This window comes from Mercenaria mercenaria, chromosome 17 (genome assembly GCF_021730395.1).
Source record: "Mercenaria mercenaria strain notata chromosome 17, MADL_Memer_1, whole genome shotgun sequence".
NCBI classification, from domain to species: Eukaryota; Metazoa; Mollusca; class Bivalvia; order Venerida; family Veneridae; genus Mercenaria; species Mercenaria mercenaria.
Window position 1 is genome coordinate 66,842,313 of NC_069377.1, and position 24,144 is coordinate 66,866,456.

Consider the following 24,144-nt stretch of genomic DNA (forward strand, 5'->3'; position numbering starts at 1 on the left):
CATGGTGTTATAGAAAATACAGCATATCTTTCTACCGTCTCACCGGTTTGTGCAAGGGAAGTAACTCCAAAGGAAATGAAATTTGACACTTTCTCGGCAAATTATTTCCAAATTAGGAAAATAACTTAAGTGATAGCCACGCTGTCGGGCTTTGTCTTCATCTAGCCTTACCTTTTCAACTGACGAGACATCCATAAATTGACGAGACTACAGGTAAATTATGATAAGCACCAGTTTTGATGATCATTTGTGCAAATATTTTTTAGTTGTTTTTTTCTTAATGATTAACAGCCTCATAGAAACTGTCGGCATTTCTTTAGATGTCATGTTTGAAGTGTGAAAGCATCCTGTTTGATAAAGTGACCTTCTGTAAATGTAAACAGTCATCCAGATCAGTTGACATGTTGAGAAGGCGCTAATTGCCGATAATAAAAATGGCCAAGGCTATCTGCACAATGGTCGTGCCGATAATTTTCCTTATCCGCACGACCGTCGTGCCGATTATTTTCGTTATTCGCACGACGGTCGTGCCGATTATTTTCGTTATTCGCACGATGATCATGACTAAAAGTCATGTCAATTATTTTCGTTACTGATACAACTGAAAATACTGTACTTAACATATACATATGTGAAATTTAGTTTATCTTTTCTGAAGTTTTTTCCGTTTATTCCTTGGAGATTTTTTTTTTAACTCTTTAACAAAAAGTTGCAAAACTGCACTTTTTATGCTTTAAACATGGTCAGTGATGTTAGAAATCAACTTACTGATGTCTCTTAAAAAATAACTAGAAAAATCGGACCTACCTACCCTATTTTTTTAGGATGCTACCGGGAATAATTTTTTAAAGCCTTATCAGATCTCCATAAAGTACAGTTTTTGCATGCACCTACCCGTATTATGTTGAATCACTTGCACACGATTTATTTAATTGAAACATAATATGAAAAGTAAAATAACGGCAATAAGATATGCTAATTAACTAACTGTTATTAATTGTGCAAGAATATGTGTTCTTCGCATTCTTGACTTATTTGCAATTGATGAATTATTCAATTAATCATGATGCTATAACAGCTAGTATTTTTTACTAAGATACACCTTATTCCAAATATAGAAACGCTACTGAAGCACCCATCGTGCGGATAAGAATACTAATCGGCACGACCGTCGTGCCGATAGACACTTCCAATAAAAATATTACATGCATTTGGCTCGGATTAAGTTGGTAAAACAAGCTCTGAAGTCGGAAGACAAAATAACTAATTGTGGAAATTATATCGACAACTTCAGCATAAAAAAAGAATTTTGTTTGCAAATTGGTGAGTGAATAGATTCTGGGATCGTCACTAACGGTGGTCCGATGACCTGCAGACAGTGTATTTTCAGGTGGACCAGTGAATCCTGAAAGCTAGCTGGTCCTCTGGACCACTAGAAATTCAGAAGTTTTAATCTAAAATCAGCATAATTTGCTTATATAAACATTATCTGAAAATAATTGCATCAAAAGTAGAAAATCGGTTTTCCGAAAATACCAGGATGCAGGGCTTTCATTTTGAGACACAATCTTCTCGGATTGACCATGCTGTGATGGCGACTGAAATTATTATCTGGGCAAAAAATATCTTGTAACCTCAGCAAGTAACTATATTCTTCTAGCAAATAACATTTCACATCCAGTTTTAATTAAAACATTTTTTCCGATCAGTAATAAATTTGCTACTTTTGATTTTCGTAAATAATAAATCCGACTTTTACAGTATTTTTTAGAAAAAAAAGAACCCATTCAATTTGTCTCCTAATAGGTTACACAACTGGTATCTCTAACACATTTTGATGAATAGCCTGAAATAAACACCAGCACATGGCAGCTAAACTTCAAAGGGAGAGTGTCAGCAAATTTTCCTTTATTGATTTTCTTTGATGTGGGATGAAAGTTAACTGGTTGTGCATTGCCAGGCCACTGATGTAATTTGACATAATTCTACTCCAAGTGTATAAAAATGTACTTTAGATTGTTTTTTCTTGGGTTTTTTTTTTTGTGGATTTTCAAGTAAGTTTGATGATTTTAACAAAATGCTGACTGTTGCTATACGTATATTAAAACAGTAAAGTATTTTTTGTTAAATATAATGTTTTCTTATCATTCTAGTGGTCCTTTTCTCTAAATTCTATTACTTTTAATACACATTGTTCTGAACCAATTAAATATGACGATGATATTAAGGGTCATTGTACAAAGTAATACTAGGACTCTGAGAAAATTTAAGAGGGACTCCAAAATCTGAATGTTAGGCAGTCCTGATTCCATGAAATTGAATCCTAATGGAAGCCTTGTAAATTAAACATTAATATTCATGTAAAAACTTCAGATGGGTTGAATTTAATTAATAGTTTTAAATAAGAGACATAAATCTTCGAAAATATTATGTGACAGGTGCGAGGAGATATCTACCCTGACAACGGTTTCAATAAACAGCAGACTGCCGATGACACTTAATTGCAGAAACAAAACACAAAATATACATTCATAAAATGTCAGCGAGGCGAGTTTATGCTTTTAATGTCAACATAAATTCATTATCAGAGATGTAATCATTACAGATACTTTGTATATGTACCAGAAAAGTTCCCAACGGATTTCATTGGGGATTTCCAAACAGAAATATGCAGAATAAGTTTGGACAACAGGTGACGGAGACAGCGACAGTCAAAAGTTATTACACCGTCCAGAAACGTCCTATTTATAATTTGGACTAAGTGCACTTTAGCAGTCCCCTGAAATTTACAATGCGCAAGATGGGGTGTGGGGCAAAGCGGGGGTGTTGGGGCAGCAGCCCTCAAACATGATTACATATTCATCTAAAAATAAAGTTACCCATTATAACTTTTAGTTTTTAAGACATTTTCAAAATACTATTATTATAGGGACCACTAAAGTGCAAGTGCTCCAAAAAATCAAGTTGGCAATCGTCCTGTTGACAGTGTAGGTGCTGCTGGTTATACCCCATGACACAGTGCCCTATGCTGTACTGCTTCCAGTTTTTGTATGTTTCAGCTGGTATGACTATGAGGGTAGTCCCAATCTGTTTAGCCTTTTGGCTTAATGGGATGGCTTATTTTATAATCTGATATTTTACAGTTGCCATCCCTATAAGCCTTGTAAACCTGTATCAGCATTTTGCTGATAGGAAAACGCAGACATTCAGAATTCCAAAAAAATATAAAATACTGGTCAGAATAAAATACATCATGCATGTACCAGAAAACGTTCCCATTCTGTCAGATTTAATAGGGGATTTCCTAACAGAAGTATGTAGAATAAGTTTGGACGTGAGAGGACAGTGACAGTCAAAAGTTACTATACTGTCCCGAAACATCCTATAATTTGGACTAACCCAATCTCTGACTCTAGTTACCTCCCCTGGTGGTCCATCCACAGAGTCACAAGCAGTGGCTATAAAAAATCAGGGTTATCAAGGTACTTCAGTCTTTGAGACATTATTGCTTACGGCAATGATGATTTAATTGCGAAAAAATGCGCTGAATATAGCAAATTTGCATTTTTGCTAGGTTTTGTGTAATTCACGATATACCTGAAGGAAATCAATGGCATCTGCCAATCCTTCTGCGACTGTTGCAGATGGTCCAAGTCATTTTGTAGTATGGTGGAATCATCCATGTTCAATGCGTATTTCACGGTACAGTAGACTGTCATCTGCTAACAGGCCTGTTGCAGAAGAACATTCTCTAGGAGGTCATTGATTTTGAGAAAGAATAACAGCGGTCCTCAAACCGAGCCCTTGGGAACACCTGAGGTCACAGAAGAGAAATCAGAAAAACAATTCTCTATGATTACTTTTTGGTCTCTTTTGGACAAGAAACTCTCGATCCATTTTAAAGTGCTTTTATGAATGCAGTTGTGGCTTAGCTTCAGCAAGAAGCATATATGTAGCACTTTGTCTAATGCTTTGCTAAAGTTTAGTAGTACAGCATCTTGTCCATTAGACAGGTCTGAGGAAAGTGGTATATTTACAGAGTCTAAAAATTCATTTGTAACTGATATAAATTAGGTGATACCTAAAAGGCAGAGCTCCTTTGAAAAATGAACAGTGCCCATAATAAACTTGAAACAGTAGTATTATGGTAGTGACAAATGTTTAGGATTACCAGGGTTCTGCCATAAAAAATTTGGAAGGCATTATCCCTCTTGTTGGAGGGGGTATGGGGGACTTCTGCAGAATTTTTTTTTCATAATAGTTAAGGACATCAGTGAAGCAGTTAAGTTCATTAAAAGCTAGGTCCTGTTATTTTTTCATTTTTGTTCAAAATGTTATGCGTTTTTGGGCAATTAACAAACTTAAGAATGTATTTATTACATTAATGATCATTTAAAACATTGCAGATTTATTTGACCTTGGACTTAAACAAACCGTTTCTTTTCCTTTGACAAACTAAAGTGGTAATGGTGATATTCATCACATTTAATGATAGATCAAGTATCTTCTGTTGCACATTAATTCATTTTATTATTCAATATGATCTTTTTCTTTTTTTCCAGATCAAAAGCATAATTATTGAAATGGATTCGAAAACAAGTTCTGCAGCATTGAAGAGTCAAGGTTTGTATAAGATATCTTAAATATCATTTTCTTGTTAGCTTACCTGAGCACGAAGTTCTCAAGGGTGAGCTATTGTGGTCAGTGATTGTCTGGCGTCTGCCGTTGTACGGCGTCTGTCATCCATAAATTTTTTCCTTTAGACAACCTCTCCTCCTAAACCACCAGGCCAATTTTGATGAAACTTCACAGGGTTGTTCCTTGGATGATCTTCTTTTAAAATTGTTCAAAGAATTGAATTCCTTAAAGAACTTTGGTTGCCATGACAACCGAAAGGAAAAACTTAAAAAATCTTCCTGTCCAAAACCACAGGGCCTAGAGCTTTAATACTTATTATGTAGCATCATCTAGGGGTTCTCTACCAAGATTGTTCAAATTATCCCCCTAGGATCAAATATGGCCCCGCCCCGGGGTCACTTGGTTTATATACAATGTAGACTTATTATTAAGGAAACCTTTGAAAATCTTCTTGTCCAAAACCACAGGGCCTAACCCTTGCAATGGGCTTTGATATTTGGTGTGTAGTATGATCTAGGGGTCCCCTACCAAGATTCTTCAAATTATCCCCCTAGGGTCAAATATGGCCCCGCCCCAGGGGTCAATTGGTTTAAATAGACTTATAGAAGGAAAACTTTGAAAATCTTGCAATGGGCTTTGATATTGGTGTGTAGCATCATCTAGGGGTCCTCTACCAAGATTGTTTAAATTATCCGCCTAGGGTCAAATATGGTCCCGCCCTGGGGGATCACATTGTTTATATGGACTTATTTAGGGAAAACTTTGAAAATCTTCTTGCACAAAACCACATAGCCTAGGGCTTTGATATTTAGTATGTAATGTCGTATAGTAGTCCTTTACCTACCAAGATTGTTCAAATTATTCCCATGGGGAAAAAATGGCCCTGCCCCGGGGGCACATGGTTTACATAGATTTGTAAAAACCTTCAAAAAATTCTTGTCTTAAACCATAAGGCCTAGAGCTTAGATCTTTAGTATGTGGCATGCTCTAGTGGTTTTCTACAAAGATTGTTCAAATCATGACCCTGGGGTCAATATATGCCACACCCGGGGGTCCCTTGTTTTACATTGACTTACATAGGAAAAAATCTTTAAAAGTCTTTTTGTCCAGAACCATAAGGCCCAGATCTTAGATATTTGGCATTTAGTATTGTCTAGTGGTCAACTACAAAGTTTGGTCAAATCATGACTCTGGGGTCAAAATTGACTGCACCCCAGGGTCAACAGTTTTTACATTGGCTTATATATATAGCTAAAAACCTTCCAAAAAATTCTTTTCTGAAACTATAAGGCCAAAAGCTTAGATATTTGATATGTGGCATGCTCTAGTGGTTCTCTAACAAGGTTGTTTAAATCATGACCCTGGGATCAAAATTGGCCACTCTGGGGTTCCTTTTTTGTCGAGCCCGCTTGCGGATGCGAAGACATAGTTGTCCAAATGGCTGTTCGGTGTATGTGCGTGCGTCCGTCCTTGCGTCCATCCGGATTTGTTTGTCCGGACCATAACTTTTACATGCATGGAGCAATCTTGTTTATATTTGGCATGAATGTTAACCTCAGTGAGACGGAGTGTCATGCGCAAACCCCAGGTTCCTGTCTCAAAGGTCAAGGTCACACTTACAGGTCAAAGGTCAAATTCAAAAATGACTTTGTCCGGAGCATTTCTTCTTCATGCATGGCGGGATTTTGATGGCTCGACATGTTGCCCGTGGGCATCTAGTTTCAGTGTAGCCTTTTTAAAAAAAAAAGACTTTTAAAATCTTCTTCTTTTCAACTGTAAGGCCCAGAGCTTAAATATTTGGTACGTATCTTTGTCTAGTGGCCCTCTGTCACGGTTGCTTAATCATGCTCCCTGGATCAAATTGGTCCCAATGGCAAACAATTTCCAAAGTTTAAAAATTACCCTCCAACACACAAATTACACACCAATATTTATTTTGGAAACTTAAAAGTCTTCTGTCAGAAAACACTACTCTATTTTCCTTTCATGTCACATTACCAAAACTGTTCATGGAAGCTGTGAAACTCAGGTTAGTGACCTATGGCCACAAAGCATTTTCCAATGTTGATCTTTATAGACAGGTTTGATTGCATACAGTTGTTACCTAACTATACATCTCACAAGTAAGCCTTACTTTGTTTTTGTTTTTTGGCTATTATAATAAATTTTCCACATGACTTGAGAATAGACACAGATTCTTTTCTGGTACCGTTTAGATTTAATATTGATTCACAGTAAATTGGTCAAGAATTAGTGAATGTAATTGCTCCGAAATGTGCACTCAGTATGAACTTACAGGTATTGAAACAGAAATATTTTGACAATGTTTTCCAGCTTGGCTTACTGATTTAAAGACAAAACTGGAGACAACAGGGAAGTATGATATGTTCCTGGAAGGGTTCAAGTCCTGCCAGACAGATCAAGACCGGTTGAAGCTAGTGGACGGCTTGCAAGAAGCCCAGGATATAATTACAGGTAAATAAAGGCTTCTGATTCATTCAATTATGCTTGAAAAGGCTAGGTACATCTCATCAGGGCTCACACTGTTTGTCCCATTTGCAATATTTTTATCTAAATGGTGGATATCTTGAGCTCATCTGAGCACAAAGAGCTCCTGTGAGCTTACAGGATCATTGGATGTTTGCCAGTCTTTATTCCACAGTTTTTTCTAAGAACATCAGATTCTCCTAAACCACCAAACCAATTTCAACCAAACTTCACAGGAGTGTTCCATGGGTGGTCAGATTCAGATTCTTTCAATTCTAGGTCATCCATGCAGAATTTTGATTGCCATGGCATCCAAAAAAAAAAAATCTCCTCGGAAATTGCAGACCTGATTTTGAATTGATATTACAGAAATATTCCTTGAATGACCACCTACCAAAGTCCTTCAAATCATTCTATTTCTGTTGCTAGATTGCTGTATGGAAAGCTTTAAAAGTCTGCTCTTCTGAAGGCACTGGCTCAATTTGTAAATAATTTCATGGCAGTATTCCTTGCGTGACCCTCTGCCAATTTCAGTCAAATCAATTTGTTTCATTAAAAATCATGGTCACCAGGGGTAGGGGCTAGTTTCCACTATATAGCTATACAGAAAATTTTGCAGATCTTCTTCTCAAAAACTGCTGACCCAATTTCAAAATAATTTCAAAGCATGTTCTGTAGGTGGCCTGCTTCCAAATTCCTTCAGATCATTATGTTTCATTAGAAATATGGCAGCCAAGGGGTGAGCTAGTTTTCCCTTCTCTTCTGAAACATTTTGCGAAATTTTCAAAATAATTTTACAGCAAAATAATGACCTGTTAATTTTAAATTGTTTTAATATACATGGTTGAAGGCTAAATATAGCTTAATAAGTTATCTTTTGCTACAGTGCTTAATTTAAGTAGCTCTGACTTCAGCTACTAAGCTGTACATTCAAATACATGTAACTCACTTATGACATCAACATGCAGCACTTAGACCATACATACGAAATCTTAAAAGCTATCACCCGCAATAAAATAATTGCGAAATTTTCAGTGTTTTAGTTCACCTGAACTGTGTTCAGGATGAGCTGTTAGTACGACACCCATCATCCCGTGTCCAACATCATGTGTCCTGCATCTTGTGTCCTGCATCATGTGTCCTGCATCAACATCTTACTGAAACAACTTCTCCCCTGAAGCTTCCAATCAGAATCAGAATTACCTTAATTGTAGCATTCTGGCCTGGACTTCTTAAGCTTGTTTAAATAGTTCTGCTTGGTCCCTTTTAGGGGCTGCAAGAGCTAGAAATAGAAAAGCCTTTAAATAACATCTTGTTATGAAACCACTTCATGAATTTTCACTTAGCAAGGTCCTAGCAACCTTGTATGGTATGCAAATGATTCTGCTTCAGCCTTTTTAGGGGCCACTAGAACTAGAAACTGAAAAAATCTTGAAACAACTTCTTCTCATTTACCAAGTAATGGATCTTCTCGAAACTCGATCTGTATCATCCTTTTATTTACCTCTCACAAATTTATCTAAATGATTGCAATTGGTCTCTTAAAAATAGAAGAAAAAAAAACTTTAACAGTTTCTTCTCATGAACAGGTTGATTTATTTTCACAAAATTTGGTCTGTAACATCCTTGTGTGGACCACTCTAAATATTGTTAAAATCAGAGCAACAGATAAGCTATCAGAGTGAATTGGGTATTTCCTGAATAGGATATTGGTTAAAACACCTTACCCCATGATTGTTTAATTTAATTGGGTATCTGTGAATTTCAGTCGGAGCTTATTAATTTTTTATGCTTTCGAAATAGATGAAAATTTGGGACAAAGAAATAAACATAATAATTGTTACTAGATCTCTGTGCATATTCAGTTGAACTATTCACATGTGTTGTACACAGTGTTTGAGCAGCCTCGGATACTTGCTTATACATTCATTTAAAAAAAAATTGTTGACACTGTCACAGGAATGCGCAAATTTCTTGTCAACAATACATTGAACAACTCCATAAAATACTTTTCACATCCTGTTCCCCAACCAAGGCCAACTACTATGAAGTTAGTAATAACAGTGTTTTACTTTAAATCTCAATATATTTCTCGACACCATAGTGCATAGAGACGTTTTTTTTATTCATACAAATCAATAAAGTTGGATATTGTTGAACTGCATCAAGGCTTATATGGTTCCCAATAATTAGGTCAATAGCTCAAACCATAAAAAAATGTTTACACAAAAGAGACAATATTTTCTACCTGATCTATTGAGACGTAGGGTGGTCAGAATATTTGTCTTTCTATAGTCTAGGTCATGTGTGAAACTGGGTGATTAGGGTCAAAGTCTAGGTAACAACTTAGAAAAAAACATGTAAACTTTACACAGATCACTTCTTTTATAATAAAATTTATTGATCTACAGGAGACCTTGTCAGAAGATTTGTCTTAATGAAATGTAGATCAATTGTAGAACTAAACTGGGTCATCTCGGGTAAAAAACTTGGTCACTAGGTGAGAGAATAGAAAAATCTTGTTAACACCTTTCCATAAGCCATATTCTGATCTGCATGAAATCTGGTCAGAATGTTTGTCTATATAAAATCTAGTCCAAATTTTAGACTGTGTTTTAGTCGTAATTCATGTCTCTGTGTCAAATAATAGAAACACCTTACCCATTTGGTTTCATGAACCGTTGGATAGAAGTACATGAAACTTGGTTTTTAGCAACCTTGCTCTTTAAGATTTATAGAAATTACAAGGCTGCATTCAGTGTCAATGTCAGGTTAATGACCAGGTTCTTCATGTCCCTTTTGTTTAGAAAAAAAACTATTTTGTTGATAATGTTTTATTTCAGTTAAAGCAGTAAAGAAAGGTAAAAATGTAGAAGAATCAGTCAGACAGAGAGAGGAGGGTAATGTCATGTTCAAGAAAAGACAGTACAAGAAAACACTGGACTTGTACAACAGCAGTGTCATTCTCGCCCCGACCTCAGGAGATACATCGGCACTTGCTCTTGCCCTAGCTAACAGATCTGCTGTTCTCTGCCATAGGAAACTGTACCAACCTTGTCTTGTTGATATACAAGCAGCGATAGACTATGGGTATCCAGAAAATCTCAGGTTAGTGTGGAAATTTGCTTATCTTGTCTTGTTGATACACAAGCTGCAGACTTGCTAACCTTGTCTTGTTGATATGCAAGCTGCAGACTTGCTAGTCTTATCTTGTTGATATGCAAGCTGCAGACTTGCTAACCTTGTCTTGTTGATATGCAAGCTGCAGACTTGCTTATCTTTATGTTACTGATATGCAAGCTGCAGACTTGCTAGTCTTATCTTGTAGATATGCAAGCTGCAGACTTGAGTCTTATCTTGTTGATATGCAAGCTGTGGACTTTTCAACCTTGTCTTGTTGGTATGCAAGCTGCACACTTGCTAATCTTGTCTTCATGATATGCAAGCTGTGGACTTTCCAACCTTGTCTTGTTGGTATGCAAGCTGCACACTTGCTAATCTTGTCTTTTTGATATGCAGGGCCAGGCTGCAATAGACTGTGGTTATCTAAAAATGTCTGGTTAGTTTAGAGTTTGATTGACTTGTCTTGTTGATATAGAAGCTGTCATAGAGCTATCGGCTTCCAGAAAATCTCAGGTTAGTGTGGAGAGTTGCTAACCTTTTTTAGCTCCACTATTTGGAGAATATTGGGGCTATTCTACTCATGTCGGCGTCTGCGTAAGCTTTCTTGGTTAAAGTTTTTCGGCAACCTTTGTTTTTCTGTTAAATCTTTGTTACTATTGCTTATATTTTACTGTAACTTCACATAAACCAGCATACAAACAAAGTATATGTAGGGGCTGGGCCCATTTTACCCAATCTCAAGGTCACCAAGGTGTTATACTTAAATGTAGGTTATTTTTAAGGTTAAAGTTTTTCGGCAACCTTTGTTTTTCTGTCATATCTTTGTTACTATTGCTTATATCTTACTGTAACTTCACATAAACATTGTCCAGCAAACAAACAAAGTATAAGCAGGGGCTGGGCCCATTATACATAAGGTCAAGGTCACCAAGGTGTTATACTTGGGTTATATTAAGGTTAAAGTTTTTCGGAAACCTTTGTTTTTAGCTCAGCAGAGCCAAAGGCTCAGGGAGAACTATTCTGATCAGTCACCGTCCGTCGTCCGTCCGTAAACTTTTACTTTAAACGACATCTCCTCATAAAACGCTAGGCCAATTTCATCCAAACTGCACAGGAATGTTCCTTGGGTGAAGCTCTACAAAAATTATTCAAAGAATTGAATTCCATGCAGAACTCTGGTTGCCATGGCAACCAAAAGGAAAAACTTTAAAAAATCTTCTTCTCAAAAACCAGAAGCCCTAGAGCTAAGATATTTGGTGTGAAGCATTGCCTAGTGGACCTCTACCAATTTTGTTTAAATCATGACCCCACCCCAGGGGTCACTTGATTTTACATCTAATGGAAAATCTTAAAAAATCTTCTTCTCAAAAACCAGAAGCCCTAGAACTTAGATATTTGAAATGTAGCATTGCCTAGTGGACCTCTACTAAAGTTGTTCAAATCATGACCCCGCCCCAGGGGTCACTTGATTTTACATAGATTTCTATAGGAAAATCTTCAAAATTTTTAAAAAAATAAACCAGAAGGCCTAGAGCTTAGATATTTGACATGTAGCATTGCCTAGTGTACCTCTACAAAATTTGTTTAAATCATGACCCCCGGGGTCAAAATTGACCCTGCCCCAGGGGTCACTTGATTTTACATAGGAAAATCTTCAAAAAATTTCTAAAAATAAACCAGAAGGCCTAGAGCTTAGATATTTGACATGTAGCATTGCCTAGCGGACCTCTTCAAAATTTATTCAAATCATGACCCCCCCGGGGTCAATTTGACCCCACCCCATGGGGTAACTTGATTGTACATAGGAAAATCTTCAAAATTTTCTAAAAATAAACCAGAAGGCATAGAGCTTAGATATTTGACATGTAGCATTGCCTAGTGGACCTCTACAAAATTTGTTCAATCTTGACCCCCAGGATCAAATTGACCCAGCCCCAGGGGTTACTTGATTGTACATAGGGAAATCTTCATAAATTTGCTAAAAATAAACCAGAAGGCTTAGATCTTAGATATTTGATATGTAACATTGCCTAGTAGACTTCTACAAACTTTGATCAAATCATGACCCCCGGGGTCAAATTGGCCCCGCCCCAGGGGTCACTTGATTGTACATTGGAAAATCTTCAAAAATTTCCTAAAAATAAACCAGAAGGCCTAGAGCTTAGATATTTCACATATAGCATTGCCTAGTGGACCTCTACAAAATTTGTTCAAATCATGACCCCCGGGGTCAAATTTACCCCACCCCATGGGGTCACTTGATTTTACATAGGAAAATCTTCAAAATTTTTCTAAAAATAAACCAGAAGGCCTAGAGCTTAGATATTTGACATGTAGCAATGCCTAATGTACCTCTACAAAATTTGTTAAAATCATGACCCCCGGTGTCAAAATTGACCCCGCCCCAGGGGTCACTTGATTTTACATAGGAAAATCTTCAAAAAATTTCTAAAAATAAATCAGAAGGCCTAGAGCTTAGATATTTGACATGTAGCATTGCCTAGCAGACCTCTTCAAAATTTATTCAAATCATGACCCCGCCCCATGGGGTTACTACTTGATTGTACATAGGAAAATTTTCTAAAAATAAACCAGAAGGCATAGAGCTTAGATATTTGACATGTAGCATTGCCTAGTGTACCTCTACAAAATTTGTTAAAATCTTGACCTCCCAGGGTCAAATTGATCCAGGCCCAGGGGTTACTTGATTGTACATAGGGGAATCTTCATAAATTTGCTAAAAATAAACCAGAAGGCCTAGAGCTTAGATATTTGATATGTAACATGGCCTAGTAGACTTCTACAAACTTTGTTCAAATCATGACCCCCGGGGTAAAATTGGCCCCGCCCCAGTGGTAACTTGATTGTACATCGGAAAATCTTCCAAAAAATTTTTAAAAATCATCAGTTTGACATTCGAAACATGTAGCTCATATTAATCAGGTGAGCGATCCAGGGCCATCATGACCCTCTTGTTCTGTCATATCTTTGTTACTATTGCTTTTATCTTACTTTAACTTTACATAAATATTGTCCAGCATACAAACAAAGTATATGAAGGGGCTGGGCCCATATACCCAAGGTCAAGGTCACCAAGGTGTTATACTTTATTTTTAAGGTTGAAGTTTTTCTGTCATATCTTTGTTACTATTGCATATATCTTACTGTAAGTTCACATAAACATTGTCCAGCATACAAATAAAGTATATGCAGGGGCTTGGCCCATTATACCCAAGGTCAAGGTCACAAAGTTGTTATACTTGGAATTATTTTCATGTTTAGTTTTTTCGAAAGCTTCGTTTATAGACGTATCTTTGGTACCTTAAAAGATAATGACTTGAAATTAAAAATGTTTCTTTATAATCGTCATCTGCATGTGTGGTTACAATCCCCATAATTCTTATTGTGTTTTTGACAGAATTATGCCCCTTTCATACTTAAAGTTTTTTGGCAATCTTCGCTTTCTGGATATAACTTTAGTACAATATAAGGTAAAGACTTGAAACTTAAAATGTATCTTTATCATCATCATCTGCATGTGTGGTAACAATCCCCATAACTCTTATTTGTATTTTTGACCAAATTATGCCCCTTTCATACTTAAATTTTTTGACAAACTTCGTTTTCTGGACATAACTTTGGTACTTTATAAGATAATGACTTAAAACTCAAAATATATCTTTACCATCATCATCTGCATGTGTGGTAACAATCCCAATAACTAATTTGTGTTCTTGACAGAAATGTGCCCCTTGGTGTATCTTCCTTTTAAAGTAGAGGTCTGTTATTGAGACATATATTCATTTTACTGTCAAATCACCGAATAGTGGAGCGTGCTGTCTTACGGACAGCTCTGGTTTTGTTCTTGATATATAGGCTGCAGTAGACTATGGTTAACCTGTAAATCTCAAGTTAGTGTAGAGTTTGCTTATTTTGTTTTGTTGATACCGGTATATATGCTGCAATAGACTATGGTTTATCCTTTAATTCTCAGTCTTGTGTAGATGCATGCTTACCTTGTATCTTGTTGCTGTTCAAGCTACAAAAAAATGTTTGTTGGGTAAATGTTTTGTTAGTATAGACTACTTGAGTTTAGCTAATATACATGCAGCAAATTAATATACAATGTTTATTAGCAAAATCTCATGTTAGTGTGGAGTTTTGCTAAGTTGTATTATTGATTTACAAGCTGCAATACCCTGGTTATCTGGTTAATCTGCAGTAAGTGACCTAGTCTTGTTGGTAGGCTGCAGTAGATTATGTTTATCAGGTAAATCTCAGGTAAGTGTGTAAGTTTGCTAACCTTGTCTTGTTGATATGCAAGCTGCAACACACTATGGTTATCCAGGATATCTTCAGGTAGTTTTGAGTTTTGCTACATGTTTCTCATCAGCTCCTTGCCCGAATGCTTTAAAACTCACCACATGTTTCTCTTTGGCATCATGAGATGATCTCACATAGCAGGTTTTATAACTCTGGCTTACATTTTTGCAATATTATTCACTTAACATTTTAGTGTAAGGTGTACTTGTAAGCAGGTTTCTCAGGAACAGTTGTACTAAATGCATTCAAACTCCTCAAAAGTCCACCATTATGAACTAGGTTTTGTATCTCTGACTTCAGTTTACAATATTGTGCCCCATATTCATTTTTTTAAAGCTCTTTTATGTAAGTTAGTAATGTGTAGAAGGGTTTCAATAGGCATGTGTGCTGTAACTAAACAGCTCTTGTTACACTTTTACAATTCCTAACAAATAGACTGGTGTATAATTATGAAAAAAATGACAAAAATTTGAAGATGTGCACCTTTCATTGCTCAAAGCTAATTTAAAGATGAAGTAATTTAATGATATTGTTCCACTTCTTACAGGTACAAGCTGTATGAACGTCGGGGCAAGTGCCACTATCAGATGGGCCACAAACAGGAAGCAATTAGTGCATTTAAATCAGCTAAGACTGCTGTTCATCAAGCAGAGCTTGACCAGACAAAACGGAACAACCTAATCAATGAATATGATAAACAGATTTGGCAGTGTGAGAAAATGACAGAAAATCTTATCAAAGGTGTAGATGGGACAGTTCTATATCATTCTTTGATACCAAGTATTGAGAAAGTTAATAAGCAGGTACCTGTCATGTCAGAGTGCCTTGAAGTTGATTACCGAGAAGAATCCGGTCGTGGGTTGTTTGCAAAGAGGAATGTTGAAGTAGGCGAGGTTTTAATTGTTGAAAAACCTTTTGCTTCAACTGTTTTGTCTAATTTCAAAGGCCGGTACTGTCATCATTGTTGTGAAAGAGTTATTGCCTCTACTCCTTGTAGATCTTGCAGTGCTGTGGTGTTTTGCAGTGAGAGATGTCAGAAAGATGCCTGGGAGAGTTACCATCAGTTTGAATGTGATATCCTGTACAATATACAAGAAGTGGAGATAAATTTGGGACATCTCGCTGTTAAAACTGTGCTAAAAGCTGGGTACCAGTATCTTACAGAATTTGAAGAAAAATCTGATAGAGATAAGACAAAGACTGTACTGAATGAGGATGGTGTGTATGACAGTCAGGATTACAGGACAGTTTATGATCTTGTAAATCATGCAGATGATAGGGGTGTGGAGGAATTACTGAAATACACACTCCAGGCATTCTACCTTCAAAAATGCCTTGAAGCAACAGACTTCTTTGGTTCAGGAGAACAGAAAGATACGTCTAAGAATTGTGTTATTGGCAGTCATATTTTGAGAAACCTGATGATGATGCCTTGCAATGCACATGAGTGTTCTGAGTTGTCACATTTACCTTCTAATCTGCCGGAATCTGTTACAGTGGAGATTGGGTCAGCCATTTACCCTGTGTTGAGTTTGATCAATCACTCCTGTGATCCCAGTGTTGTCCGCCATAGTTATGGCAATATTTGTGTAGTGAGAGCTATTCGAAATATTCCAAAAGGCTCTGAAGTGCTGGATAACTATGGTGCTTTATGTGCTCTAACTCCCACAGCTGAAAGAAGGAAAAAACTGGCTCCACAATATTTCTTTACCTGTAACTGTCTTGCATGCACTGATGATGACCCGCAGTATAATGACATTCCCTCTGATATGCCTGTATTTAAATGCGACAACTGTGCTGGACCCGTGTTCCTACCCCTTAATCACAAATATGACATCGTCCCCTGCTCATTCTGTCAACACAATCATGCTCTCCGTCCAAGACTGTCTTCCCTCAGCCAATCAGATGAGACTTATCGCCTAGCAATGAGAGACGTTCTCCTCAGCTCCTGTGATAATATTGATCAGAGTATCATTTTCCTGGAAAATCATCTAACTTTGATGGACAGACTTTTGTGCCGACCTTGGCGTGACTTTAATGATTGTCAAGAGGCACTAAAACAATGCTACGCCTACAAAGGAAGTCATTACACTGTAAATACAGGAAAATAGACTTGAAAAGGGCATATTACATTTAACCCTTATCATGGTAAATTTCTGTAATGAACTTGTCCATCCTTCAATTTGGACAGTACCATTAATTGTTAAAAGGGGTACATACCAAACAGTTACTGACTGAATGACGAACAGTGCAGATCATGATCAGACTGCACAGATGTGCAGGCTGATCATGATCTACAGTCTAACCTGTCTTAAGCAGCCAGCCAAGGCAAGCAGACAATTTGGCCGCTAAAGCCAGGTGACCGCTGACCGGAGGTGCAGCCAGTATATGTATTTTTCAGACTTCTGACCACAGTCTATAGCCTTTAGACCAGTTTCTTTTTGGGTTTTTCCATTATTATTTTACCAGGATACAATGAAGTGCATTTGCCTTCGCAATACGAATGGCCTTCTTAGAAATCTAAAACTCTGGCGTGTTTTTTTAGCTCACCTGTCACAAAGTGACAAGGTGAGCTTTTGTGATCGCGCGGTCCGTGCGTGCGTGCGTCCGTAAACTTTTGCTTGTGACCACTCTAGAGGTCACATTTTTCACGGGATCTTTATGAAAGTTGGTCAGAATGTTCATCTTGATGATATCTAGGTCTAGTTCGAAACTGGGTCACATGGCTTCAAAAACTAGGTCAGCAGGTCTAAAAATAGAAAAACCTTGTGACCTTTCTAGAGGCCATATATTTCACAAGATCTTCATAAAAATTGGTCAGAATGTTCACCTTGATGATATCTAGGTCAAGTTCGAAACTGGGTCACATGCCATCAAAAACTAGGTCAGTAGGTCTAAAAATAGAAAAACCTTGTGACCTCTCTAGAGGCCCTATATTTCAAAAGATCTTCATGAAAATTGGTCAGAATGTTCACCTTGATGATATCTAGGTCAAGTTCGAAACTGGGTCACGTGCCTTCAAAAAGTAGGTCAGTAGGTCAAATAATAGAAAAACCTTGTGACCTCTCTAAAGGCCATATTTTTCATGGGATCTGTATGAAAGTTGGTCTGAATGTTCATCTTAATGATATCTAGGTCAAGTTCGAAACTGGGTCACGTGTCGTCAAAAACTAGGTCAGTAGGTCTAAAAATAGAAAAACCTTGTGACCTCTCTAGAGGCCATATATTTCATGAGATCTTCATGAAAATTGGTCAGAATGTTCACCTTGATGATATCTAGGTTAAGTTCGAAACTGGGTCACGTGTCTTCAAAAAGTAGGTCAGTAGGTCAAATAATAGAAAAACCTTTTGACCTCTCTAAAGGCCATATTTTTCATGGTATCTGTATGAAAGTTGGTCTGAATTTTCATCTTGATGATATCTATATGTACCAAAGTACTCATACCACTCAAGAAATTAATGTAGTTATTACATAGGCCTATTTCTTAGTAACCCTTTAAAAAGCTACTTAGAAAATCAATCATTGTTAACTTCTAAAATTATCATTTTTATAAACATCTGCCATTTAATAAAAAAATTCTGAAAACCACATTTAAAATAAAGATGTCAAAAAAGAAGAAATGTTGTTTAAACTTTAAGCAGCGTCTTATTTTGCACATTGCCTATAGATAAGTGGGTGGGGTTCGATGCCTTCGCATGTTTTATTCTCGAAAAATACTTCAAAATAAGAGCTCCTTTTGCAATAGTTGTCATATTTTTCTTAAATGTAGACTTTTTAGCTCACCTGTCACAAAGTGACAAGGTGAGCTTTTGTGATCGCGCGATGTCCGTCGTCCGTCCGTCCGTGCGTCCGTAAACTTTTGCTTGTGACCACTCTAGAGGTCACATTTTTCATGGGATCTTTATGAAAGTTGGTCAGAATGTTCATCTTGATGATATCTAGGTCAAGTTCGAAACTGGGTCACGTGCCGTCAAAAACTAGGTCAGTAGGTCTAAAAATAGAAAAACATTGTGACCTCTCTAGAGGCCATATATTTCATGAGATCTTCATGAAAATTGGTCAGAATGTTCACCTTGATGATATCTAGGTCAAGTTCAAAAGTGGGTCACGTGCCGTCAAAAACTAGGTCAGTAGGTCAATTAATAGAAAAACCTTGTGACCTCTCTTAGAGGCCATATTTTTCATGGGATCTGTATAAAAGTTGGTCTGTATGTTCATCTTGATAATATCTAGGTCAAGTTCGAAACTGGGTCACTTGCCTTCAAAATCTAGGTCAGTAGGTCAAATAATAGAAAAACCTTGGGACCTCTCTAAAGGCCATATTTTTCATGGGATCTGTATGAAAATTGGTCTGAATGTTCATCTTGATGATATCTAGGTCAAGTTCGAAACAGGGTCATGTGCGATCAAAAACTAGGTCAGTAGGTCAAATAATAGAAAAACCTTGTGGCCTCTCTAGAGGCCATATTTTTCATTGGATCTGTATGAAAGTTGATCTGAATGTTCATCTTGATGATATCTAGGTCAAGTTCGAAAGTGGGTCACGTGCCATCAAAAACTATGTCAGTAGGTCAAATAATAGAAAAACCTTGTGACCTCTCTAAAGGCCATATTTTTCATGGGATCTGTATGAAAATTGGTCTGAATGTTCATCTTGATAATATCTAGGTCAAGTTCGAAACTGGGTCATGTGCGGTCAAAAACTAGGTCAGTAGGTCTAAAAATAGAAAAACCGTGTGACCTCTCTAGAGGCCATACTTGTGAATGGATCCCATAAAAATTGGTCAGAATGTTCACCTTGATGATATCTAGGTCAAGTTTGAAACTGGGTCACGTGCCTTAAAAAACTAGGTCAGTAGGTCAAATAGTAAAAAAACCTTGTGACCTCTCTAGAGGCCATACTTTTCATGGGATCTGTATGAAAGTTGGTCTGAATATTCATCTTGATGATTTCTAGGTCAAGTTCGAAACTGGGTCATCTGCAGTCAAAAACTAGGTCAGTAGGTCTAAAATTATTAAAATCTTTTGACCTCTCTAGAGGCCATATTTTTCAATGGATCTTCATGAAAATTGATCTGAATGTTCACCTTGATGATATCTAGTCAATTTCGAAACTGGGTCACGTGCGGTCAAAAACTAAACCAGTAGGTATAAAAATAGAAAAACCTTGTGACCTCTCTAGAGGCCATATTTTTCATGAGATCTTGATGAAAATTAGTGAGAATGTTCACCTTGATGATATCTAGGTAAAGTTCAAAACGCGGTCAAGTACCTTCGAAAACTAGGTCAAAAGGTCAAATAGAAAAACCTTGTGACCTCTCTAGAGACCATATTTTTCAATGGATCTTCATGAAAATTGGTCAGAATTTTTATCTTGATAATATCTAGGTAAAGTTCAAAACTGGGTCACATGAGCTCAAAAACTAGGTCACTATGTCAAATAATAGAAAAAACGACGTCATACTCAAAACTGGGTCATGTGGGAAGAGGTGAGCGATTCAGGACCATCATGGTCCTCTTGTTTTACTACAAAAATTGATACAGACAATTTTCCAACTTCAAAACAAGTTTGTTTACAACTTTCGCCATTTTGGTAAGGGAAGCTACTCTCGGAGCTTATTGTCTACGCTAAATCTAAGATTGCCGTTACGTTCCGTTAAAGATAGAGTGGTTTATATTTTTTTTCAAAACACAATTAATTTCGTATAAATTTAATAGTATTTTGATGACAGAAGTATAAAAAAAAATCACAAATATTATGCTACTAATTAGTTATCGAGTATTATCTTTAACCGAGGTCAAACTGTGAACAACAAAATTGACACGAGGTGACACGCTAATTACCGATAATTAATGGCCATTTGATCATAACAAAAGGGGATTACACCTTTGGTTATCAGTTTTAATTGAGAAGCTCATGTCATTTTGTCGTTCTTGTGGTGAAGTCCCGCGAAACTTAGCAACCACGTGCTTCTCAAAATCGGGAATCTTCGGCGATTATTGCCTAAAAGTAATTGGTTTTGGAAGAAAAATGGCCGCTGAAAGGGGTCAAATACGGCGGTCGGTAGGCAATTCCGGTGGCCGCTGGCCGCGGACGGCAGGTGGCCGCTGAATAAAGTGTTAAATAGAGGAAAATCCGTCGGGGGCGTCATAAAATGGCCGCTGAACAGAGGTGACCGCTGATCGGAGGTGACCGTTAGTACAGGTTAGACTGTACACTGGTCGCAAAGGCAGAATCAATCGTGTCCAGCATGATAAGGGTTAAAAAAGATTATGTGCTGTAAAGGGGCATACTTTCAGATGTCATTACTTAATGTAAGAAACAGATAAACTCCTGTTCTTTGAAATAACATTTTACTGCATTAGTGACACATTGGGGAGCGTTACCACATAATTTAGAGGTTGGACAAGTTTTTTTTCCAGATGAATACTTCATAGATATGGAATCGCTTGTTTTTAGTAGCAAGTCTGATATTATTATGGAAAAATCAAGGAGATACAAATGTATTGTCATTCCTTGATCCTGGGCATATACCTTTGATTTAGATTTTTGTTTAGGTTCACATTTCTTGAAGACTATTTGAACTGTATCTTTGAAAATTTGAACACTTGTTCATTATCATTAGGGCAGTGAAAAGGCAGAGAACTATTATACAGTATTATGGCCCATTTATGATTTTGTAACCAGAAGTAAATGGGTATTTCCTGGTTTAGAGATTTTTGTGCTCTGTCTAAAACAAAATCTATAGGTAAATAAGTCGCCAAGAACCGTAACCGTCTCTTACATTTTGTAATAATCACGAGGTATTTCTTGGTTATAGCTGTTGTTTAGGTTCTTTTTTCTTGAAAACTGTAAGAGCTTTAGCTTTTAAACTTGATTAAGTTGTTTATCATCAGTAGATAAATAAGTTTGCTTTGAACAATGATTGTTAACAGATGAAGTTTTTGTATGTAAGCTTGTATCTCAGTAGTTTTAACTTGTGGATGCGTATTGAAACTTCACATACCTGTTCATTGCCATCTGACATGCTGTACACAGGTCTTATAAATCTGTTTTGCTTTTTTTTCACAAAGTTATTCCCCTTTTTTGACTTAGAAATTTTTGGGTAACACCTTGTATTTAAGCTGATATCTCATTTAGCATTGAAAGAGGTGAAAGTTTTATGACTCTTGCAGAATTGTAGCCCCATGTGTTCTTGTTCTTTACAAGTTTTTATAATGTATAGTGTTGCCGTCCTCTGACAGCTTTTGTTCATTTATTTTATGGAAATGCTGAATTTGAAAAAAAGATTGTAAGACTAAAATTATCATTTTAATTTTTTGAATTTCCTAGAGTATTTGGAATGCCTGCTTGAAAACATTTTTAATTACCTTTTGACATTTACTGACACTATAAGATAGTGTATTTAAACAGTAATTTGTGCAGTTTGTCTTCCATTGTTTGTGTTCTTTTTAAAAAGACTTTGGTGCAATACTATGGTATATACTATGTGTATATTATGTATACTATAAAAATTATGTGTTTAAGATTTTACCCCTGCTAGATTTACATTTTTATACTATATCCTCTTGTTTATCCAGCTGTGTTCTCTTTACTCAGCCTCTATGCAGTAGAATATTCTCACCTATATTTACTGTAAAATGCTTTTTTGTCATGGTTGATTTTATGTTCCAGATCTTATTTTGTATATATGCATATTACTGTAACCCAGATATATGGCATTCATTGGGTTTAAGAAAAAGTCCAGGCAACATCATACCAAAATTGTCATTACAGAACCAAATTAGCCAAATTCAGATCATATTTTTATTGCTAATTGTCAGTTTTAAAATCATTTTTTAACTTTGTATTTTGAGTGATCAATGTTTTATTTGTAGTAAAAAAAATATCATGAACAGATGATTTTGATTAGAGAAGGTACACTTAGATTAGAGTTTTAAGTCAGTTTCAGTTCTAGCTAAATAGTAAGGTACCTAAGATTCCTCCAAGTGTATTGTAAAAGGAAATGATATTCTTTTACCTTAGTCACAGCAGTGGTCATGCTTGTTTCTTGTCTGTTTGAGTGTTACATTCTGTTTGTGTTGTTTTCATTCCCTGTAAGTCGCTTTCATCCATTGTGTGTTGTTTTCATCCACTGTGTGTTGCTCATTTGATAATACATGTTACTGTCTTAATCATATAAATATTTTCTGTTGGAATGTTACTGAGAAAATAAATATTGGAATTAAACAATTAAATAAGTTTTTTCTGCAACCACATGAAAATGAATTATATTGAGTTTACAATAAAACTGGGTTAAAGTGAACTTGCCAGGCGAGGAGAAATTTGTTCTTTATAACAGAAGTTCTTTATATCTGTATAGGGAACCAATTTTTAATATCAGTATAGGGAACCAATTCTTTATATCCAAGGTTAAATAAGGAACAGTTCTTTTAATTTGAATGACATGATTCAAAAATGTTGTCAGCTGTCTTCTGGTTAGATCAGCACCAATCAGTCATCAGGTCTATAGGTAGTCTAATTTCTGCGGTCCTCTTAATGGACAATCTGAGCTATATAGCTTATATCTGCATATATGTCTACATGAATAGTGGAGGTGAAAATGAGTGACTAAGTGAAGAAGTCTAACATCTGCTAATTAGCCCATGAAAGTTGATACTTTTCGGACATGTACAAGAAGAAAAAAAACTATTTTTTCAAGTGTTGAAACTGAAACACAGTTTTACTGGAAAAACAGTTGAGTCTTATATGTGTAACTGTGGAAGTTTTCAAATGTTGCTGAGTTTTGACAGATATATCGGAAAGTGCAGGGATTACTGATGAAGAAGAGACAAATAAAATACCACTCCATGGACTTCTCCATATCGAAATGAATGCATGTAAAGCTTTGAGTAACATGATGTGTTGTTCTTAAAGACCCACTACCTTTCCCCCCAAATGAAATCTCAAAATACAATACAGCTATACCACATTATGACAGGTTGGCAATTTAAGGTTCTTCCTGAGTAACTGTATTTTCATAACTTAATCTGTGTTTCATGAATTTTTAACTGTAAAAACAAAGTAGGCACTGTATTTCTCAATTTTTGGGTGCAAATCGCATATGACCACCACCATAGAAACACCACAGACTTTGTTTACAATGTTGTAGTGAACACCAATACAGCTGAAAAATATGGAAGATATTCTGAATTGCTGCAGCTGATGTGTTTTACAAAATAAATAAAGTTTGCATACAGAGCTACATTCATAATTAAATGTCAAGTAGTAACAGTTGAGTGTTAATAAAAAACCATCCAGATTTTTTAGTAGTAGTACACATTTCGTCGCCTCAGCGCGAAACTAGTCTGTGTGTATATAGAAATAGAAGCAGATAGACTAGTTTCGCGTTGAGGCCTCGATTTACACTTTAATGATTGTATAAGGAAAAATTGATGACTTTGCCATCAAAAATGGCTGCCACAGATATTATTTCGGTGATTCTATCTTTGTTTTAGTTTGTAGACTACTTCCAGTTTTAATGATACACCTTTTTTAGCTCACGTAGTGACAGGGTGAGCTTTTGTGGTCG

At 36.4% G+C, this 24,144-nt stretch overlaps 1 protein-coding gene across 1 annotated transcript; it reads left to right on the forward strand.

The window, feature by feature from the left end:
• Positions 1–50: 50 nt before the first annotated feature.
• On the forward strand, positions 51–22,813 carry LOC123536783 (SET and MYND domain-containing protein 4-like). Its single transcript, XM_045320202.2, has 5 exons — positions 51–213; positions 4,563–4,623; positions 6,973–7,113; positions 9,969–10,233; positions 15,119–22,813. The coding sequence occupies exons 2-5, from the start codon at positions 4,584–4,586 to the stop codon at positions 16,680–16,682; spliced, it is 2,010 nt and encodes a 669-aa protein (XP_045176137.1). The 5' UTR covers positions 51–213; positions 4,563–4,583; the 3' UTR covers positions 16,683–22,813.
• Positions 22,814–24,144: the final 1,331 nt, after the last annotated feature.

Coding starts and splice junctions, on each gene's coding strand:
- LOC123536783 (XM_045320202.2), top strand. CDS start 4,584: ATGGATTCGAAAACAAGTTCTGCAGCATTGAAGAGTCAAG. Junction 4,624..6,972: donor TGCAGCATTGAAGAGTCAAG/GTTTGTATAAGA, acceptor AATGTTTTCCAG/CTTGGCTTACTGATTTAAAG. Junction 10,234..15,118: donor GGGTATCCAGAAAATCTCAG/GTTAGTGTGGAA, acceptor CACTTCTTACAG/GTACAAGCTGTATGAACGTC.